We start from the raw sequence: 20202 nt of genomic DNA, 5'->3' as shown, positions 1-20202 counted from the left end.
CTGAAAGCATCCATTGTGTGCCCAAACAAACACACACACACGCGCACACACACACACAGTCTCTGCCTGCCCACTTGCACAAGACTATCATGATAAGCAGCAATAACAAATTGGAAAACACGCAGGAGAGTGAACAGGTAGCAGAGAGCAGGGCCTGAGGAGGCTGCTAATCTGTCTGTGTGTCAGAGAAGTGGAGCTGTGCACTCAGCCTGCAGTGATGCACTTAATTACACATTATTTTCTGCCAATATCAGTTTGCCCAATACATTTCCAATAGACATATATCCCAAAAGAGAAATTTAAAAAAAAAATTGTGACTCATAGTGACAGTTACACTTGAAATGTTTGATTAATTTCTATGAATCAAATCCAAGAGTCCATTTCAATCAAAACTATGATTCAAAAATGTGTTTGCATCATCACCCGCCAGGGAATTTTTCACATTAGAATAGAGTTCTCAAACAAAACGATACCAGTCGTTACTTAAAGGAATAGTTCACCCCATGATTAAAAAATGTACTCACCCTCAAGCCATCCTGCGTGTATATGACTTATTTCAGCCGAACACAATCGGATATATTAAAAAAATATCCTGGCTCTTCCCAGCTTTGTCTCATGACCTGATGTAGGCGTAGTGTAAGCTTAGGTGAGTATTGATGAACGCGGAAGCGCAGAGGATAGAGCAAAACAAAACTTCGGGTCAGAGGGAACTCGACTCTCTCATGAGCCCGTGTACGGACTTTGCCAGAAGCCTGTGATTATAGTTTATAAAGTTTTAAATATGGATATTATTCTGGCAAAAACCCATCGCTTCACTTCAGAAGGCCTTTATTAAAGGGATAGTTCACCCAAAAATGAAAATTAGCCCATAATTTACTCACCCTCAAGTCATCCTAGGTGTATATGACATTCTTCTTTCAGACTAATAAAATCAGAGTTACAACCCCAAATCAGAAAAAGTTGGGACAGTACGGAAAACGCAAAAAAAAAGAAACAAAGAAGTGATTTTTAAATTTACTTTGACTTGTATTTCATTGCAGACAATATGAACACAAAATATTTCATGTTTTGTCTGGTCAACTTCATGTCATTTGTAAATATGCATCCTTTCCTGTCATTTAGACCTGCAACACATTTAAAAAAAAGTTGGGACAGTAAAGCATTTAACACTTTGTAATGTTGCCATTCCTTTTCACAACACTTAAAAGACTTTTAGGGACTGAAGACACCAAGTGATGAAGTGTTTCAGGTGTAATTTTGTCCCATTCTTCCTGCAAACAAGTCTTAAGGTGGGCAACAGTACGGGGTCTTCGTTGTCGCATTTTGCGCTTCACACATTCTCTATTGGAGACAGGTCGGGACTGCAGGCAGGCCAGTCAAGTACCCGTACCCTCTTCCTCCGCAGCCAGGACTTTGTAATGTGTGCAGTATGTGGTTTTGCATTGTCTTGTTGAAATATGCATGGACGTCCCTGGAAAAGATGTCTTCTTGAAGGCAGCATATTATGCTCCAAAATCTCTATGTACTTTTCAGCATTAATTGTGCCTTCACAGAAGTGCAAGTTACCTTTGCCAAGGGCACTGACACAACCCCATACCATGACAGACCCAGGCTTTTGGACTTGTTGCTGGTAACAGTCTGGATGATCCTTTTCTTCTTTGGTCCGGAGCACACGGCGTCCATTCCTCCCAAAAAATACCTCAAATACTGATTCATCTGACCACAGTACACGTTTCCACTGTGTGATGGTCCATCCCAGATGCCTCCGAGCCCAGAGAAGTCGACGGCGCTTCTGGACACTGTTAACATAGGGCTTCCTTTTGGCACAGTACAGTTTTAACTGGCATTTGTGGATGTAAATACGTATTGTGGTACTTGACAAAGGTTTGCCAAAGTAGTCCTGAGCCCATGTGGTGATATCGCTTATAGATGAATGACGATTCTTGATGCAGTGCCGCCTAAGGGATCGGAGATCACGGTTGTTCAGCTTAGGCTTGCGCCCTTGTCCTTTACGCACTGAAATTCCTCCAGACTCCTTGAATCTTTTAATTATGTTATGCACTGTTGAATGTGAAATATCCAAATCTCTTCCTATCTTTCTTTGAGGAACATTGTTTTTAAACATTTCAATAATTTTCTCACGTATTTGTTGGCAAACTGGCGATCCTCTGCCCATCTTTGCTCCTAAAGGATTAGACCTTTCTTGGATGCTGCTTTTGTACCAAATCATATTTACAATCACCTGTTGACATCATTATTTAACCATTTTACCTCATTACTAGCCCTAAATTGCTCCTGTCCCAACTTTCTTTTAAATGTGTTGCAGGTCTGAATGACAGGAAAGGATGCATATTTACAAATGACATGAAGTTGACCAGACAAAACATGACATATTTTGTGTTCATATTGTCTGCAATGAAATACAAGTCAAAGTAAATTTAGAAATCACTTATTTTTTTTGTTTATTTGCGTTTTCCATACTGTCCCAACTTTTTCTGATTTGGGGTTGTATATTACAAAAGTCCAGGCTACTCGAAGCATTAGAATTTGATTCATAGTTGCTCTGTTTTTGATGTCCATAAAAAGTGCATCTGTCCGTCAAATAACACGCTCCACGCGGCTCCAGGGTGTTAATAAAGGCCTTCTGAAGCGAATCGACGCATTTGTGTAAGAAAAATATTTAAAACTTTATCAAGTAAACTTTCGACCGACCACCTTCCATGGAAAAGTGTTGAATGTTTAAAGTGAAACTCAAGATGCGTACGTGACGTCATGGCGAGCGTACCTGGTCGCGTTAGTCTTTCGATCGGCAGGGGAACTTTCAACAATTTTCCATAAATTGAACAGGGAAGGCGGTTGCACGGATCAGTAGAATGAGGCATCTACGATTGATATATCTATGACCAGGCTCGTATTTTAACCGACTACTGAAACTTTGGTACCGTGACAACCCTAATTATAAATATATGTAAGTAAACATATATTTGTTTAAAGTATGCTACTTTGTTGCATTGGTGAAAATACACTTTGGTGAACAATTCAACATCATTTTTCCTTTGCCTAAAACGAGTAGAAATAATGAAAGCTTTTTTAGGTTAAAATTATGGTTTCTCTTTTTAAGCCATTTAAGAATAAATACATAAATAATTAGATGATTTCAATGAGATATAATTTTGCCAGCCAGAACAAAGAACAAAGCACACGTCATGTCATCATCTTTTCAGACAGAACACAATAACCTGTAAAAAATTATTTGCGTTTCCTTTTTTTAGTTTGCTCCCACTTTTATACAGTTTCTGTTAGTTGAGTTAAGGCAAGTATGACGGTTTCTCAATGTCCTCATTTGCTCATAGCTAGCAAACTAATGAAAGCCATTTCAACAATCATTCCATGCCATTACCCTGACCGCTCAAAGTTAATCATCTCATTACGACCTAAAGAGCAGATACCGGAGCGAATAACGTCGATCCTCATGTCGCTGTGAAACCTTGCCATGGGGGCTTAAACTCACAAAAGGGCTAAACGCAAGATGAACACAGAAATATAGAAAAGCGCTCCATCTCAGTTGGTTCACAGACTCTTTTCTGACTTGAATTGTGTGTGATGTCAAGGTGAGACGTCTATGTATAGACCCATATTGATAACTCACCAGTCAGAGTTCCTCAGAAAACAATATTTTAACAGAACAGAATGCAGTTGACACCACTTGAAATTTCAACTTGGAAAAACCTGAAGACATTTCGAGATGCAAATGTACAAATATGTTGTTACAATCACATGCAGGGCGCCCAGTCAGATGTCGTAAATAAAATGCTACATTAAATTTCTATATTAAATCATAAAGTATCCTCCCTGTTGATAATGGCACTCCTGCAGAACAGACGCTACTGTCGCACAGCATATTTCACCCTCTCAGAGACCTCTGTGTTGACAATGAAACGCCTGCGACACCTGCAATGTTTAATGGTTGCTCTGCCCTTTCGTTTCCTTATGGGAGCATTGTGTAACAGAACACCTTTGTTGTCGAAAGTCTGAGATATCAAGTAGGACTATCACACATCCAACTTTGAATGGAACAAGGCATAAAGGTGCGATCACATTAGTGAAATTTCACCAGGCAAAATAAGTCTATTGTCAATAGTGTAGCAATGTATAATCTGCCTGTCATGATCAGGAATTTTGTGCAGACCATTCATTGTCATACAAATAATTGTGATTAACGATTTAATTCTGGGGAATTCTAATTCTGACATTTTTTTCACTTACAGTTACTCAAAATCATAAAATTAAAAATAAATAGGATCATATGATTTACTTTAATGCTATGAAAATGTATTTTCTATGTTTTATACAATTTTATATACTGTAAAAAATATAATAAAATCCGATAAAAGCCACAAACCTTCATTTGGCAATTCTAAGCGCACACAATTTGGCTGGCAAAATGTGAAATTTGAATTACACGATTATTGCAGTTATCTCAAATAAACGAATTACCACGAATAGATGATTAAATCAGTAATCGCGACCAGCGGTGTATGAAGCGCAGCTCACACAGAAGTCACGTTCAACCCAAGCAGCTTTCTGAAAGACTCACCCCTGAACCTGTTGCGAAATCGGTGTTGGAAAAATCATTTGCCCTCATGGGAAATTCCAAATTGCGGGGATTCCTATTAAAATGACCGGATTTTACCCATGAAAATTAGCCAAATAATGGTAAATGTGGCCACAGCTTAAAGGTGCTGTATGTAAGAATGACAGCAAGTGGTTGAAATGGGTACTGCAGTCCAAATTCAAAATATAGTTGCCCTGCCCCCTCAGACTCGACGCTCACGCGAGTTGCCAGTGTGAGCCTGGACAGGACACGCAACAGGAACGAGTGAGCAACAATGGAAGGCGAGAAAACTTGCACACTGTAAGTGGATGAATTGATTTATCCACGTTTTAACGTGCTTCCGTTCATATAGATTTTTAAATGGCTGGCGGAGCATTTTAGGTCGGGTAGATTCTGCAATCTCTGACCCAGTTTGTTTGGGTGGGGGGGATCACAGAGACAAAAACAGACATTCCGACACGGAAGACACATTTAAAAGTAAAATAACTGGCTGTAGCTTAGTTTTTCAGAGAAACCAGTATGTGAACTCCTAAATATCAACATATTATAGTATTGTTATGCTTTAGTACAGTCAAAAACTTACACACACAGCACCTTTAAAGCTATTAACCCTTTAAAAACAAAAAAGGGTGAGTCTTTTAGGGTACATTTACATGACAACAATGTACCAAAAATGTAAAAGTTTATCCTGTGATTTCGTGTACAGACGACAGCGTTGTGAAAACGATCCCTGTTCACACAAATCTGCGAAAACATCTAAAAGCGTTGTATTATTCATGCCAGGCCAGTAGCTGGCGATGTCACTTTGTAAAGAAACACTACACGCCTTTAGACTGAACACGTAATATACATGCGTAAGCGTTTTCACAAATCCGTGGTTTTCAGTCTATACAGAGACGATAACGGTTTTCAAAAGCTTGCATTTTCAGGCCCCCAAAACGCTGATGTTGTGTAAATTAATGGCCAAAATTCATTAAACGTTTTTTTTTTTATTTTAGTTGAAAACGGTGTAGTGTAAACAGCCTCTTAGTACGTCTTTTTCCAGCTTCCTGATTGAATAAGAAATACATACATGCCACAGGAAAGCAAACTGTATTCATCAAGCCATTTCATGGGGTCTTTAATACTTCAGCCCCCTCCACTACCATAACAAACAAAATGGGCACTTGCACACCATTATTATCAGCACTGTAGTAAAGGATTTCTTAGCAGCGCTGGAGGATTGGATAAATCTGGCACACTTTCTCAGCTGGTCGTCCTCCCTACAGTCAGAGGCCTTATCGCTCCACTACAGATAGCATCACAGACACTATCGCTTATTTCACTGAGAGTATTAGTGGACTAGAGGAGCAAACAAGGGCTGACACACACACACACACACACACACACACACACACTCACATATATATATAAACAGCATCTCTGAGCGCTGTGAGAAATGCACCTGAAAGAGGAAAAAAACAGAGAAAGGCAAGGTGAGGCCATTAACCTTGAACAGAAAAACAGGGCGAGTACAGTGACCAAGGGAAAATAAAGACTCCTGCTCACAGTGTTTATTAGGTGAGACCCTGCACTAAAAAAGACCACTGCAAAAAAAGCAATTCGCTAGACAGTGATTTATAACCTGTGTCGCACAGATCAGAGTGAACAAATCCCTATCAGATCTAAATACATTGGAACCTGGTGCATTATCACTACTGTGAGATACACAGAATATTCTAAATGTATTGAAAATGATTTTGCCTGTGATATACACTGCGCAATATTTTTTAAATGTTTTTGAGAAGTATTTTATGCTCACGATGGCTGTATTTGCGTAATCAAAAATATAGTCAAAACAATAATATTGTGAAATATTTTAAAATATTTTATATTTCAATGTGCAATTTGTTCCTTTGATGGAAAAGCTGAATTTTCAGCATCATTACTACAGTCTTCAGTGTCACATGATCCTTCAGAAATCATTCTAATATGCTGATTTATTGTTGAAGAAACATTATCATCAATGCTGAAAAACAGCTGCTTAATTTTTTTTTTTTTTTTTTGGAAACCATGATACATTTTTTCCAGGATTCTTTAATGAAGTTCAAAAGAAAGGCATTTATTTGAAACAGATTTTTTGTAAACTTTGTAAGCGTCTTTACTGTCACTTCTGATTATTTTAATGCATCTTTGATGAATAAAAGTATTAAAAACTATTTTTGGGATAAACATCTGCTAATCAACCATTAAGTTTCTTAAAGAATGTGCAAGTTTTACTTTCCTTTCTCATTTCATGACTTAAAGGAATAGTTCACCCAAAAATGAAAATTCTGTCATCATTTACTCACCCTCAAGTTGTTCCAAACCTGTATGAGTTTCTTTGTTCTGCTGAACACAAAAGAAGATATTTTGAAGAATGTTTGTAACCAAGTAGGGGGAAAAATACAGTGGTAGTCAATGGTTGCTCTATCTGCTTTGTTACAAACATTCTTCAAAATATCCCTTTAAGTAATAATTAATCAATAGTGTCTCTAAACTTCAGCTGCAAAATTATATTTTACATTATACATTTATATTAGGGGTGTAACGGTTCGTGTATTCGTACCGAACGGTTCACGGGGTGAGTTCCAAATGGAATCAGTATTCCCTATTTGATCATCCCTATATGTGAGCAGGACACGGGAATCAGTATTCCCTATTTGATCATCCCTATGTGAGCAGGACACACCTGTACCGTATGTAGCAGTTTGGAATGCACTTGGCAAAGGGAGCGGCGTAAATTCCTCATTATCTTCAGCTGGGATGTTCCGGTGACAACGCAGCACAGTGTCCGTCAGCAGATCAGGGTTGCCAGATATTCACAACAAAACCCGCCCAATCGCTACTCAAAACTAGCCCAAAACAAGCCCAGTCTCATTTCAGTGGGGTTTTTTTGGTAAAAATCTCTAATGGGGGGTAAAATATATGTCTTTTTGGCAGGGTTTCCTGCTGAAATACGCATTCCCGGTGCTAAATATCACACAATTGGGGTCGCTTCAACCTGCGGACATGTATGAATGTATGATTACCATGAATCAGTTAAAATTATTAGCTGAATAAATATAAAACTGATTTGAATTAATAATTTGCATGGCATGGCTTTTTTTATAACGTTTTATTAAAAATATGTCACTATGTACTATTATTTTTGGAAGAATATGAATGCAAATGATTTAATATTATTCTACCTTTAGTGAAGGACAGATTGGAAAACATGCCTTGATTATTTTCAGTATATTTTTACAGCATTTAAGTTTTTCATTTAAATATTTCGAAACAAATGTTTGGCTGAAGTGATGGTTCACCCGATTATGTCCTGCTTTGTGTGGTTCTGGCTTAAATTACAGCAAGTCAGCATTGCAGGGATGTGAGCCCTCTTTAAAAAGTGTGTAATGACAAATGCTGGTCAAATCAATACTGTAATCAACACCCGTCTCTGCTACTGTCTGCTCAGACAATACCTACAACTAGGGCTGCATGTGGAAAACCGAACCAGAGAATTATTGATTAAAACAACCATCCCAACACGTCAACGTGAACTACTGACCTTTATCTGGATGATTTAGGACCATGATCTTTCTGTGGGCATCCCGTACCTTTGCCTTAGCGCTGGTTGGACTGGAAAACAAGAAAACAGAACATTTAGAGAAGGAACACACCACCATCTAGTGGTCACAGTGGGAACTGCTGCATAAATATAATTACAGGCCTCCAGACTGATTTTTTGCACTAATCATCAACATGTGTGGTCTGTCTTCATCATTGCACACATCAACTGGAAATGCTGTACATTCCCTGAAATTCCCCAATTTAGTGGGCAAAACAAGCAACAGAAATGAGAAAAATATATATATTTATTAACTTAACTGACAAAATGATAAAGAAAAGCAAGAGACAAAATTACACTTTTGCAAATTACAATTTAAAATGCATCTAAAATGATTTATTCAGTAGTTAGTTAAATTGTTTTATTTAACTATATTTTAAAACATGAATTTAATTGAATTTTTTTTTATGTTGAATACAATTTTATAAAATCAGAGATACATACAAGATGTGTATAATGAATATTGGCAAATCAAGCATTCATTTCAATTAATTAATAAATGAAGACTATATGATGGTTTTCATCTCCCTCTTTTAAAATACTTTTTTGTTTTTGTAGTGTGCTAGATACTAATAAGACTTGCTTAAAATCCCAAAACATTTCTTTACAATTTGTGTGACACATTCAAGGACATTTATAAACAAAAATAAATAAATAAAATAAATGTACATCTTCATTCAGTCAGTATATAGTAATGTTTCTTTTTAAAGGATTCAACTTTCTGTATTTATTAAATAGATTAAATATTTTAATTTATATTAAACATTGAGTTATGAGTTTACACTGTATCCTTTCCGAAAGATGAATACATTTCGTTCCAGCCTACAGCTTTCAGGGTTTGGATCTGAGTCATGGCTAAACAGCCAGAAGTGATGATTAAAAGATAGATTAATGCTTACACACAAGCGTTCAGTCCTACCAAGCCTCCTCTCAAGTCTCAAATCATACGCAGGAGTGGGCGTCTGAGAGGGGCCAGAGCAACTGATTAAAACACTGAGCGGAGTGGATGCTTCCAGAATGTGATGACGAATCCGTTAGACAAAACAGCATTTGTTGGAAGAGTCAGTCTATCCAGCAGATGTGTGTGGCAGTCAGGAGACTAAACTATGCGCTCAAACTCATTTAATGTCAGAATAGCAATGACTATGAGGATCATCAAAGGAAACATGAACAAGAGCATATATTTGATCAAAAATACAGTAAAAAACAGTAATATTCTGAAATAGTATTACATAATATTACAATACACTGTAACATCTATATATACGTTTTGGAGATGCTCCCAGTCATCTAGCCATAACAATTTGGCCCTTGTCAAACTCACTCAAATTCCATTTTTCCGGCTTCTAACACATCAACTTTGAGGACAAAATGTTCACTTGCTGCCTAATATATCCCACCCACTACCAGGTGCCGTGATGAAGAGATAAGGATTTGAGTTTGCCAAGGGCCAAATTGTGATGGCTAGACGACAGGGTCAGAGCATCTCCAAAACTGCAGTGGCCAGTATCTATCAAAAGCGGTCCAAGGAAGGAACAGTGGTGAACCGGCGACAGGGTCGTGGGCGGCGAAGGCTGGCCCGTGTGGTCTGATCAAACAGATGAGCAACTGTAGCTCAAATAGGCTGCATAGCCACAGACCAGTCAGGGTGTCCATGCTGACACCTGTCCACTGCCTGTCAATTTAATGCATCCTTTCAATAAAAAATAAAAAAACTGACCTGAAACTTTTCCTATAGCTTAGTCTCCCGACTGCCGCACATTTCTGCTGGATAGACTGACAGCTGGATGGATGAACAAAAATGTCAAAACGTCCATTTTTAGGTGAGCTATCCCTTTAAAAAGCACAAATGACCCTACAAATAAGCTGAATTTATTATGGGTGTAGAGAGATCAAAGTGTATCAGTGCAAACAGTATAACATTACTGGAGTCAGTTATTTCAGCTGTAAGTGACAGACACCAAAGTAAAGCTGAAGACAGATGAGAAGAGAATAATAAAAACTATTAACCCGAATCAGCTGCGTTTTATGAGCATGAATGCGGTTGACCGAGTTCATATTGGTCACATCCAAGAAATATTGGACACAGTCTAGTTCAGTTCTATGAAAACATTAGTCCAGTTTGACTGACAACACAAAGAAATGACGCAAGGCACGCCACACAGGATGTGATGCTTGCACGGTGTGAGTCACACCTGGTGTGGGACCATGTGAACTTCTGTTGAAGTAAGGGGAATTTTTGGAGAAATATACCCTCCTAGGATGAGGAGGGTGGTCCACCCAAAAGCAGATCACAAATTAAAAAGAGACACAGCTGAGAATTTTTCCCATTAGACGTTACAGGATCAAAGCTCTGACGACAGGAGATGACGACCGACTTCAAACCAAAAGAATTGCCCCCAGACTTAACCGCAAGCTCTTCTGGGAAGTTTAGTGATGCAGTGTGTGTGTATATACTGTAAAACACCTTTGTTTTCTTCCATGACAACTCATAATGAGAGAATTCAGCCAGAGGAATTGCAGTGATTTAGGGCTTTGTTTAGCCCACGGCCCACAATTACCTGATCCCGAGAATAAGGCTGGCTTCCCGTCTGGTCATCTTCTGCTCAAATCCACCTTTGTAATATGCAGAAAATGACTAGGAAAAAACAGAAAATGTTGAAAACAATGGTCCAGATTCAAAGTTAAGCCCTATCAACAGCACATCTGTGGTATATTGTTGATTACTAGGAAAAAAACTATGCCTTCCTCAGTTTTAAACGGTTAGAATGGAAATACACAAGGCGCCTGGCCTTGATAACATACACACAGTTTTCAACATGTCACGATACTTCAACCTCACTGACATGAAACTGGGATGATAGAATCACTTGTAAAGTTATACCCAATCTTTCTATTTGGTTGTCATGATACACACAACGAGACATGATGGAGGTATCTGTAAAGCACAGACATTACACTGGTAATCCGTAATCAGAAGTTCGTTCACCCAGAAAAGTGGTCCCAGCTGAAACCGATTTCATCAAATTGTACAGATCAAATTATAAACAGGGTTTAACTGAATAACTCCTTTAAGTGCTTTAAGAAAAATATGAGTCAGAATTCATTTCTGTAGTAGTCAACATTATGCTGTCTCAAATGCTGTCAATAATATAATACTGAACCCTTAACCATCCTTTAAATCTCAATACGAGATGACTAATGTGCACAATAACATGTATAATCTCAATACGGATGGCAACCAAGATGTTTTGGCTCAGCTAAAAGCCCCATGATCAGCATTTAGTTTTTCCTTATGTGAAAATGGAGATTTTAGGGATTTGAGAAGATTGACCCCATAATTATCCAAATTCCAAAATTAAAGGTGCATTCACGCAAGAATTACCATAATTGCCGACTTGAAAAGTGTGCATGTCCTCGTTGAACTCGTAGTTCCAATTTGTAAACTGAATTTTCGGAGAGTCCTGACTTGTACTGCCTGATCGCAGCAACATCAACCGTAAACACTCGAAATGGCAGCGGCTTCAGCAGTAAAATGTAGTCATTGTAGTCAAATACATTTTGATATATCATATTTTCACAATTGTTAATGTCTTAAAGACCCATGTGGTGAAAATCACGTTTTTAATGTTGTTTATATGTCTATGTGGTGTTTTTAATATTCTTAGTCATAAGTCAGCATTTAAGGAGTATTTTCTCCTTAAAACTGACGTGAACCAAAGAAAAAAAAGGCGGTTTTAAATCAACTGTGTTTCTTACGTCAAAAACTACCTTGTAACCAATCACGTCAACGTGTGGGCGGGTTTTAGCATATCATCATTGCTATGCAGCGAATTAAGCAGAGGAGTCTCAAGAGAAGCCATACCAGTATATGTATACCTTTTTCTGTTAATATGAAAAAATTTATACATTTAGCAATATAGCAGGTGAATTATGTATATGATGTATATTAAGATGAACTATATGCCTTTCTCCACTGACGTTCTATGATGTTCAAAGCATTTCTAAGGATGCTGATTTTAAGAAGGTAGACTGAGATGGCGAACGGGAACATGGTTTGTGTAACATTAGCAACACATTATTAGCTGTTTGATAACGCGGTCAAGAAAAAGGCTAAGCATATTCATTACCGTTATGTGTCTGACGTTTTAAAGAGCGATACCATTGTGCAGTGTGTACTACAGGAAAAAATTAGCGGGGCTGATTTGCATATTCATGGATCCGGGTAGACTAAATGAAGCAAGGGTGTAGAGTTACATTCAAGCTATTTTAAGGCATGAAGACATTTAAAAAAAAAAAAAATATTTAAATATGTCATTTTGGTGATCAAAGATTAGTTTTAAGTGATAAAATGACTGACTACAAGGGGGACTTAATAAATTAAATATACAAAAGGTATATAATAATTTACTGTAGATAGCACTGAAAGTAGCAAAAAATTAACATTAAAGGGGTGGTAAACCACGATTTCACTATTCTAACTTTAGCTAGCGTGTAATGTTGCTGCTTGAGCATAAACAACATCTGCAAAGTTACAACGTTCAAAGTTTAAAGCAAAGGGAGATATTTGCTTTTAAAGAAATCCATTTCTAAGAACTACAGCAAACGGCCAGTAGGCGACTACAGACATTGCTCCAGGGTTGCTGACATCACCAGCCCCAATATTTACATAAACCCCTCCTCCGAGAATATTAAATAAGGGGGGGTGAGGCCATTTTGTATTGCGGCGCTGTTGTGGTATAGTTAGGCTGGAGTGGTGTTGCCGCGATGCCAAGGAAACGCTGTTATTTTCATCCGGATTGCAGGTCTGGGGTACTTGCTCTGTTCAGCCTTCCTTGGGACGGGGGTGCGTTGCAGAGCGTTTAACATACAACATGTTGCACGTGTGTATGAGACAGCGGGGAACAGGCGCGTGCGGATCTCGCTGCAGCACATCTAACAGAGGAAAACATCCACCGTCTTCGCGATTTCAATGCCGGATTTGCACAACGTCAGCTGCGTGAAAAAAACACTGCCGGTGCGTGGATGCACGACGTGCGCGCTGCACATTTCACGGAGGACAACTTCCACAAACTTCGCGAGTTCAATACAGGATATGCACAACGGCTTGTCCTGAAAGCTGGATTTACAAACAGAAGCTGTTTACGGGCCACAACCTGTAAGTCTGATTTATTTTTCATCGATGTGTTTTCCTGTAATAGGTTGTAGCAAGGAAGTAAACAGATGACAGCGCTGTTCTGCAAACCAGTCTGTTAAATGCTCATTCACACTTAACGTTATCCGACGAACACATAACGTTACAAACACTAACGTTAAAATCTCAACAGCGAACTTGGCATTAGTGTAAATGATTCTTTGATTAGAGCTTTTATGTATTGTTTATCTACAGGCTTGCTAAACATGGTTCTGTGTGTGATTTGGCTAACTTACTAACTTAGTTAAAGCCAGTGCTTAGTGTTCGTTTTGGGTTAATAGTTCTTGCGACAGATATCTGGCGATATTCGTTCTAAAAATACAAAAGTTAAAGTGCCAGTCAGTAGCGATTATAGATCCGCAGTCTTTACTCTTGAGGACTGAACAGGTTCTGCTCGATCATCTTCACTCAAATGTTCTGGGTCTGATTCGGGCTCATATGGTTTTATTGACGCCGTTGTTTCTAATACTGACCAAAGCACAGCCTCCAGGTAAGGGGCGTGACGTTTCCGATAAACGTACAATAGGCGGTTAGCGAATCACAACACACTGGGCCAGCTAACCAATCTGAGCCCATTGCGTATTTTTGAGGGACTGGCTTCATACAACCCGGAAAGCATCAGACCGTTTTACAAGGAGGGACAGAGCAGTGTAGAATAAAGGTCAAATATATGAAAAATAAGGCAATTTTTTTTAAAACGAAGCATGAACACATGTTACAGTGCACCCCACAAACACAGTCAAGCCTTCAAAAGAATGTGTTTTACCACCCCTTTAAAATATAGTGAAGTGAAGTGAAGTGAAGTGAAGTGAAGTGTAGCCAAGAATGCGGACCCAGACTTGGAATTTGTGCTCTGCATTTAACCCATCCACACACACACAGTAGTGAGAAGCCTTATTAATAGGTTTATTAATAAGGCATTTGCATTATATGTTATGTTGTGGCTTTGTCTATTGATTACTCAAATTACAAAGATTAATTTGTGTTGCCATAAAATTATGCATAATTCCGAGTCCAAGGACGTGAAAAGTTCTAAGTAGAACATCCCAGGTTGTCATCTAGTAACTACAGTAATTCTGCCATCGCGTGAACACACCATAAATTAAACAGCCCAAGAGTGAGCATTAAAGCTGCAATATGAAACATTTTTGCAGTAAAATATCCAAAAACTACTAGGCCAGTGTTATATATTTTGTTCAGTTGAGTACTTACAATATCCCAAATGTTTCCAACTATTTGTAAATCGTGAGAAAATTGCTATTTTAACCAAGGAACTGGGTCGTGTGAGGGAATCGCCTGTCAATAGCATCATATCTGCATTACTCTCGGTTTCCGGTTTTATTTTGCAGAAACGCTTTACTCTGACTGCAGTGTGCAACAAGTGTCATAGCAGCCGCCGAGCGAATGCACAGAGTAATGTCATAACATAATTTTCAACACACTCAGATGTATCTAATATGATAAACAGAGCTGCGTTCCCTCATACTCATGACCGGAAAAGCAGAAATGGCGCCGGCAACTGTGGCATAATAAAAGTCCCATTGCTCAGGAGGTGTTGCGTTCATCTTATTAACAATCGCTCCAGCGGCCTTGCTCAGCTCCACAACACTTGGTCCTACTCTGCTTCATACTACAGTAACGTTAATAATCGCATCCATGAACATGATTTCTGCCCGAGTCCTTTTCCACCGGCTGTGAGGTGAAGACCACATGTCCCAAGATTCTGCGCTCAAACGTGGCGTTATCAAACTAAGCCTTTGTTTTGAATAGGCCTCTCTAGCGGATGGAAAAGTTACATAGTGCACCTTTAAAGGGATAGTTCACCCAGAAATGAAAATTCTGTCATCATTTACTCACCCTCACTTTGTTCCAAACCTGTACGAATTTCTTTCTTCTGCTGAACACAAAAGAATTAGTATTTTTCAACTATTTGGTTACCCATGTTCTTCAAAATATCTTCCTTTGTGTTCAGCAGAAGAAAAATATCATTGAGGTTTGGAACAACTTGAGGGTGAGTCAATGATTAATTTTTAGGTGAACTATCCCTTTAAGATCATGAAGGCCAAGTTTCTTATGAGCTTCAGGTGGTTGGATGAAGTTTAGGCTGTATTCTTCATTCGAATTCAATAATTTTTTGCTGAGATTTTGTTACAGTACAGACCTCATGAGAAATTTTTTACATTTCTTCACTTTGGGACTTCTCCTTTCACACAATAGGGCGTTTCACACTTGAAATATTTAACCCTGCATCATTCTAAACACCGGGTAAATGGAATCCTGTATTATCCTACTTCACGTTTCACACTGCTCATAACAATTAATCTGCGGTATTCTTAAGACGTTTCACACTGTACATTTCGAAACACTGGGCAATTGTTCTCATTTGCATTTTTGCTGTGTCAATGTCAATGACTGGAGGAACGCCACACACAACCTGATTTTCAAGAAGCTTCAAGTTTTAGGACTATAAAAGTAAAAATGAAAGGGTCTCATCTTCACTCCAATTGACAAGTTTTCCATTGCCATTTGACACCCCCCCCCCCCCCCTCAAAAGCTGACTGACTGTCCAAAGCATATGAATATGAGCCACAAGATTAGCCGTCTGTTGTTAAGCATCTACCCATAACATTCACACATTCACAAAGTTTGGCACCGCAATGAGGGGTTAAAAGTGGGGTTTAGAATGACGATAACACGGGGTTAAGCGCAGTGTGAAAAGCCCTATTCCATATTTTTAGAACATACTTAAAATTTAAGGAGCATTTTCAACATTACAGTTCTTTAAATTATTAATAAATTTTTTGCTTAATATCATTCCAAACCTATGTTGTTGTCTTTTAATTAAAACAAAAAAGAAAACTTTCTGAAGAATCTTCACACAGCTGAAGCACTAAATTAGCGGTTTACCATAGAACAAAAGGGCCTATCAAAATAAAATAAAAAATACCACATTAATGCATCATAAAAGTAGTCCATATGACTTGAACATTTTATTACGTCTTTTTTAACTCTTTTCCCCCAGTGTTTTAGTCACGCCAATATTTTTTATAATTTTCACAAAATGTTCATGGGCCCCAGAATATTTTGTTGTATGAATATCTGAATATGCAATATATCAAAAGAAAGAACAGAGCCTATGCTTTTAAACGAAAAACCTGTTTTCTTCTAGATGAATGGATTATTTGTATAATTCATAAAAAATAAAAATTTTGAGCAAAAAGCTGAACAAAAATCGCATTAAAACAGGTTTGTATGAGGAAAAGACCAAAAAAGTCAGTATGTTTTTGTCATTTTTGGACCTAAACAGTCCTGATGACAAACTGTGGTCAAAAATTTCAACTTTTGTGTTCTATGGCAAAAACAACAGCACACAGGTTTGGAACGCATGTACTAACTGATGTTGATTAAACAATAACAGAGTTTCCATTGTTTTTTGCTGAACTATCTCTTTAATAAAGATGCCATAACACGATAACATCGGTCTGTGGCTTCTTCAAAAATTGTACATGCTGCAGGATTTCGGGCAGAGTTCACAACTGAGTAAAAACATGTGTACATTTAGAGGGCAAGGGAGGCCAGAATGTTCAGTCCAATCTCAGCCCAAAACATCACTTAATCACGCTCATGTGATTCACGAAAAATGAAATCATTGGATTAATAACTGTTATAATGATATATTACAAGAGTGAATCTGCGAATCTGTGAAAACCACTGAGATTAACAAAGTTTTAGAGCATACACAGGTGGACTGGTTGAGTCAAAGTATTGGGAACCAGCCCCAACCACACATCCCTAGAGATTAAGAAGAACCTGGACAAATCAGGTTTACACACTCCATCAAAAACCAGACGCACAGCGTGAACTATGGCTAGGGCCAGTAAGACACGATGAATCAGTCCTTCGCCCTACAGCAGGAGCTTTAACATGCCAACAACGCACGCAAACAAGTGCCTCAAGATGTGGAAATGAACATGGAAATATCCAAATTTCATTGCCACAAATCATCGCTTTCTGAAACAGAATCTGTGTTATAAAAAATGAATATGTTGTGCTGCTGTTTTTTTTCAAATGGGAATACTGATTCATAGGGTGTTCGAGAGCAATCCCACAACAAAATCATTCGCTTATGCATGCTAAAAAGTTGTTGGTTTGTTTCTGACACTTACCGTAGTGGGTAACTTCTTGGCAGCTTCCGTGATAACCTGACCCAGAGGCCTCCATAAATGGAATGCATATCGACCTAAAAGCAAATGTAATAAGGAGAAAAAGTGTTGATGGGTTGAAAAAGTTTGCCACTTGATAGCAGACAATTTACAGAGTTAATTTCCAGGGTTAACAAAGTTGGTTTAAGGGTGAAACCAAGGACAAAACCACATTTTAGTCTTATTTAATGCGTGTTAAAGGTGAGGGCGCCTTTCAACTTCCCTTGGTATTTACTTGGTCAGGGTGCTGGTGAACTGCCAGCGGTTGTGGTTCAACTGTGAAGCAACACACTGCAAGTCAGCAGCACTCAAAGTACTGAACATATAATGCCTCTGAACATCCAGCATTCAATGAAAAAAAGCTGAGAAAGGCCGTCAAGCGGCTCATTTAATGCAACCAAATTGTAGCTGAAGAATTTATAAAATCATTAAAGTAATACATTATGGGAACATTTTTGGATTTTCATTTCATCAAATTCTGAGAAGTATACTGTTGAGAGGAAAATGTTATTTTGCTTCTCAGCAAAAAAGCGCTTGAGGCTTCCTTCACTGTAATCCAAAGCCCTGCCTCTGAGCGAATCAGACCACACACCGCCTCAGCTTTTGGCAGAAGCGCTGCCCCCTCGATGTACTGAAATGGGAATTAGCCCCTTCCTCAAAGCGACCACAAGTGCTATTCCATCCTGACCTCACACAGCTATGGGTGGAAGACTTGGCGACTAACAATGATTAACTACCAAGCAGCAGTAGGGAGGACGGCAGAGACACCTGCCAGAAAAGAATGAAACGTAAACAGGCTGATGACAAAGTCGCTTTAATTATTTGGCCACATGCGGCCATTTAAAGACTCTTTGATTCCTCTAATGCTGGAGGCCAAATTGACCTCATTAACCAGGGTGAGCTTCATCTAGGGGCTTGAACAAACACTCACAGTAAGAGCGGCTTAACCATCTCCCTCGTCAACGCCGCCATCATCTCGAGTGCTTCCAATCCTTTAGAATCACAATCATAAATATCTGTGGGCAGCTTTAACATACACGAGGAAAGTTTAGCTAAATATTTTAAGAAGACAAAAGAGGAAAAAACTTTTATTACATTATACAATGGCTACTCTATCCCACTGTGAACCACAACATGAGGGATTTTAGCTTGCAAACATCCTGCCCAGAAACATACTCTGCGCCAGATCGCAAACACAAAACCTTCGCCAACACGTACCAAGAGTGCTGATATTTAGTCCAACAGCACTGAGTCTTTTCGCTGCTTGTCTGTGTTTGCTCATTCAAGACATACTGTCATTCCGCGCATTAGCGGTGAGAAGTTTTCACTGATTCATTTATGATAGAAATAGTGACTGTCTTTGAGTTAGTCATTGAATTATTCGCTCAACTGATTTGTCGAAACACTGAATAAAACAGGATCGTAAAAACAATTGCACAGATTATTTTATATTGTAATGTAACTGCTGCCTAATTTACCAGACAAATTTTGACTATTCAAAATGATTGACCGCATGTCTGAGGTTAATAATAATTTGCATAAAACACAACCAAATCATCTCCATATAAGGTCTTTCTACTAAAACTTTCATTTGCAGCCTTTTGTTACTCTCATGCCAAATGTGCAGGGGTGTGATGAGATCTCGTGATATTAAAACAGGACGATATTCTAATTGAGATGAAAAGCTGTCTCGCCATTTTAGCATGTAAAGGTGAGTTTGTATCTTTTACTACTTATGATAATTAATACTCAGAAAGTAGAGCTCAAGTGACTTTCATAGGTAGCATCTTTCGTCAAGACACCTGCAAAATACCGGAAGTGGTATATTCCACGAACGAGCATCCATGAACCGCATTATTACTGTTTTCTAAGGCTGTATGATATATTGAGACCATAAAAAATCACAATAATGCATAGTGCTATTGTGAAATCACAAATGCTATAATTCAATTAAATAAATACATGCGCTGTTGCACATTTACATGCGTGGAGCAACTCGGTTAAAAAATGCCATCTCTGCATATGCAGTGAGTTTGGGTTGCTTATAACATTAATCTGGGAATGCTATGCGTGCCATTTCACCAGATTTGTAACATAATAATTTATAAACATACGCCAAAATAGGAGAATACATCAATATGTTTATAACTATGCAAATTGTGGTTCACCGCAAGTTCAAAATAAAAGTTTCCCTAGGTCTGAGTTTGCATGTTTTCATGTCCACATTCTTATTCTTGTTCAAGAAATGACAGGGGCTGTTGCATTTCTATCATAAAGAAGTGGCCAAATATTAAAGATTTAATAGACATTTTAATTAAATGTTGTTTAGCCAATATTAAACAAGGATTTGATTGTGCTGTAAAGTGTAATAACAACACACAGGCCACTGGCTCCCTCTGCAGGCATCTGTTATAAAACTTAATGTACAGAAAAAGATTAAATGTTACCTGTATATTACTTTATGCATTTTAACAGTGTTGTTCAGTAAAACCTTATGGTTATTTGCTTTTGATACTTTATTTGAATCAATTGTTATTATTACCTAATTGTTATTTTACACTAC

At 38.2% G+C, this 20202-nt stretch overlaps 1 protein-coding gene across 2 annotated transcripts in view; it reads right to left on the bottom strand.

Annotated features, from left to right (window-relative positions):
• dnajc15 (DnaJ (Hsp40) homolog, subfamily C, member 15) overlaps window positions 1-20202 on the bottom strand; it is a 28198-nt gene that overhangs the window by 3741 nt on the left and 4255 nt on the right. Inside the window, exons 3-6 of one of the 2 annotated variants that reach the window (XM_079820988.1) lie at window positions 17604-17677; window positions 10805-10881; window positions 8184-8254; window positions 6017-6059 (exon numbers count right to left, since the gene is read on the bottom strand). In XM_079820988.1, the coding sequence (XP_079677114.1) occupies window positions 6017-6059; window positions 8184-8254; window positions 10805-10881; window positions 17604-17677 (265 nt within the window). The remainder of the gene's footprint in view (window positions 1-6016; window positions 6060-8183; window positions 8255-10804; window positions 10882-17603; window positions 17678-20202) is intronic. The other variant, XM_079820989.1, reaches the window with a different exon arrangement.

The sequence above is a fragment of the Gobio gobio genome, assembly GCF_949357685.1.
Source record: "Gobio gobio genome assembly, chromosome: 7".
Lineage (NCBI taxonomy): Eukaryota > Metazoa > Chordata > Actinopteri > Cypriniformes > Gobionidae > Gobio > Gobio gobio.
This window is presented reverse-complemented; position numbering and strand designations above follow the sequence as displayed.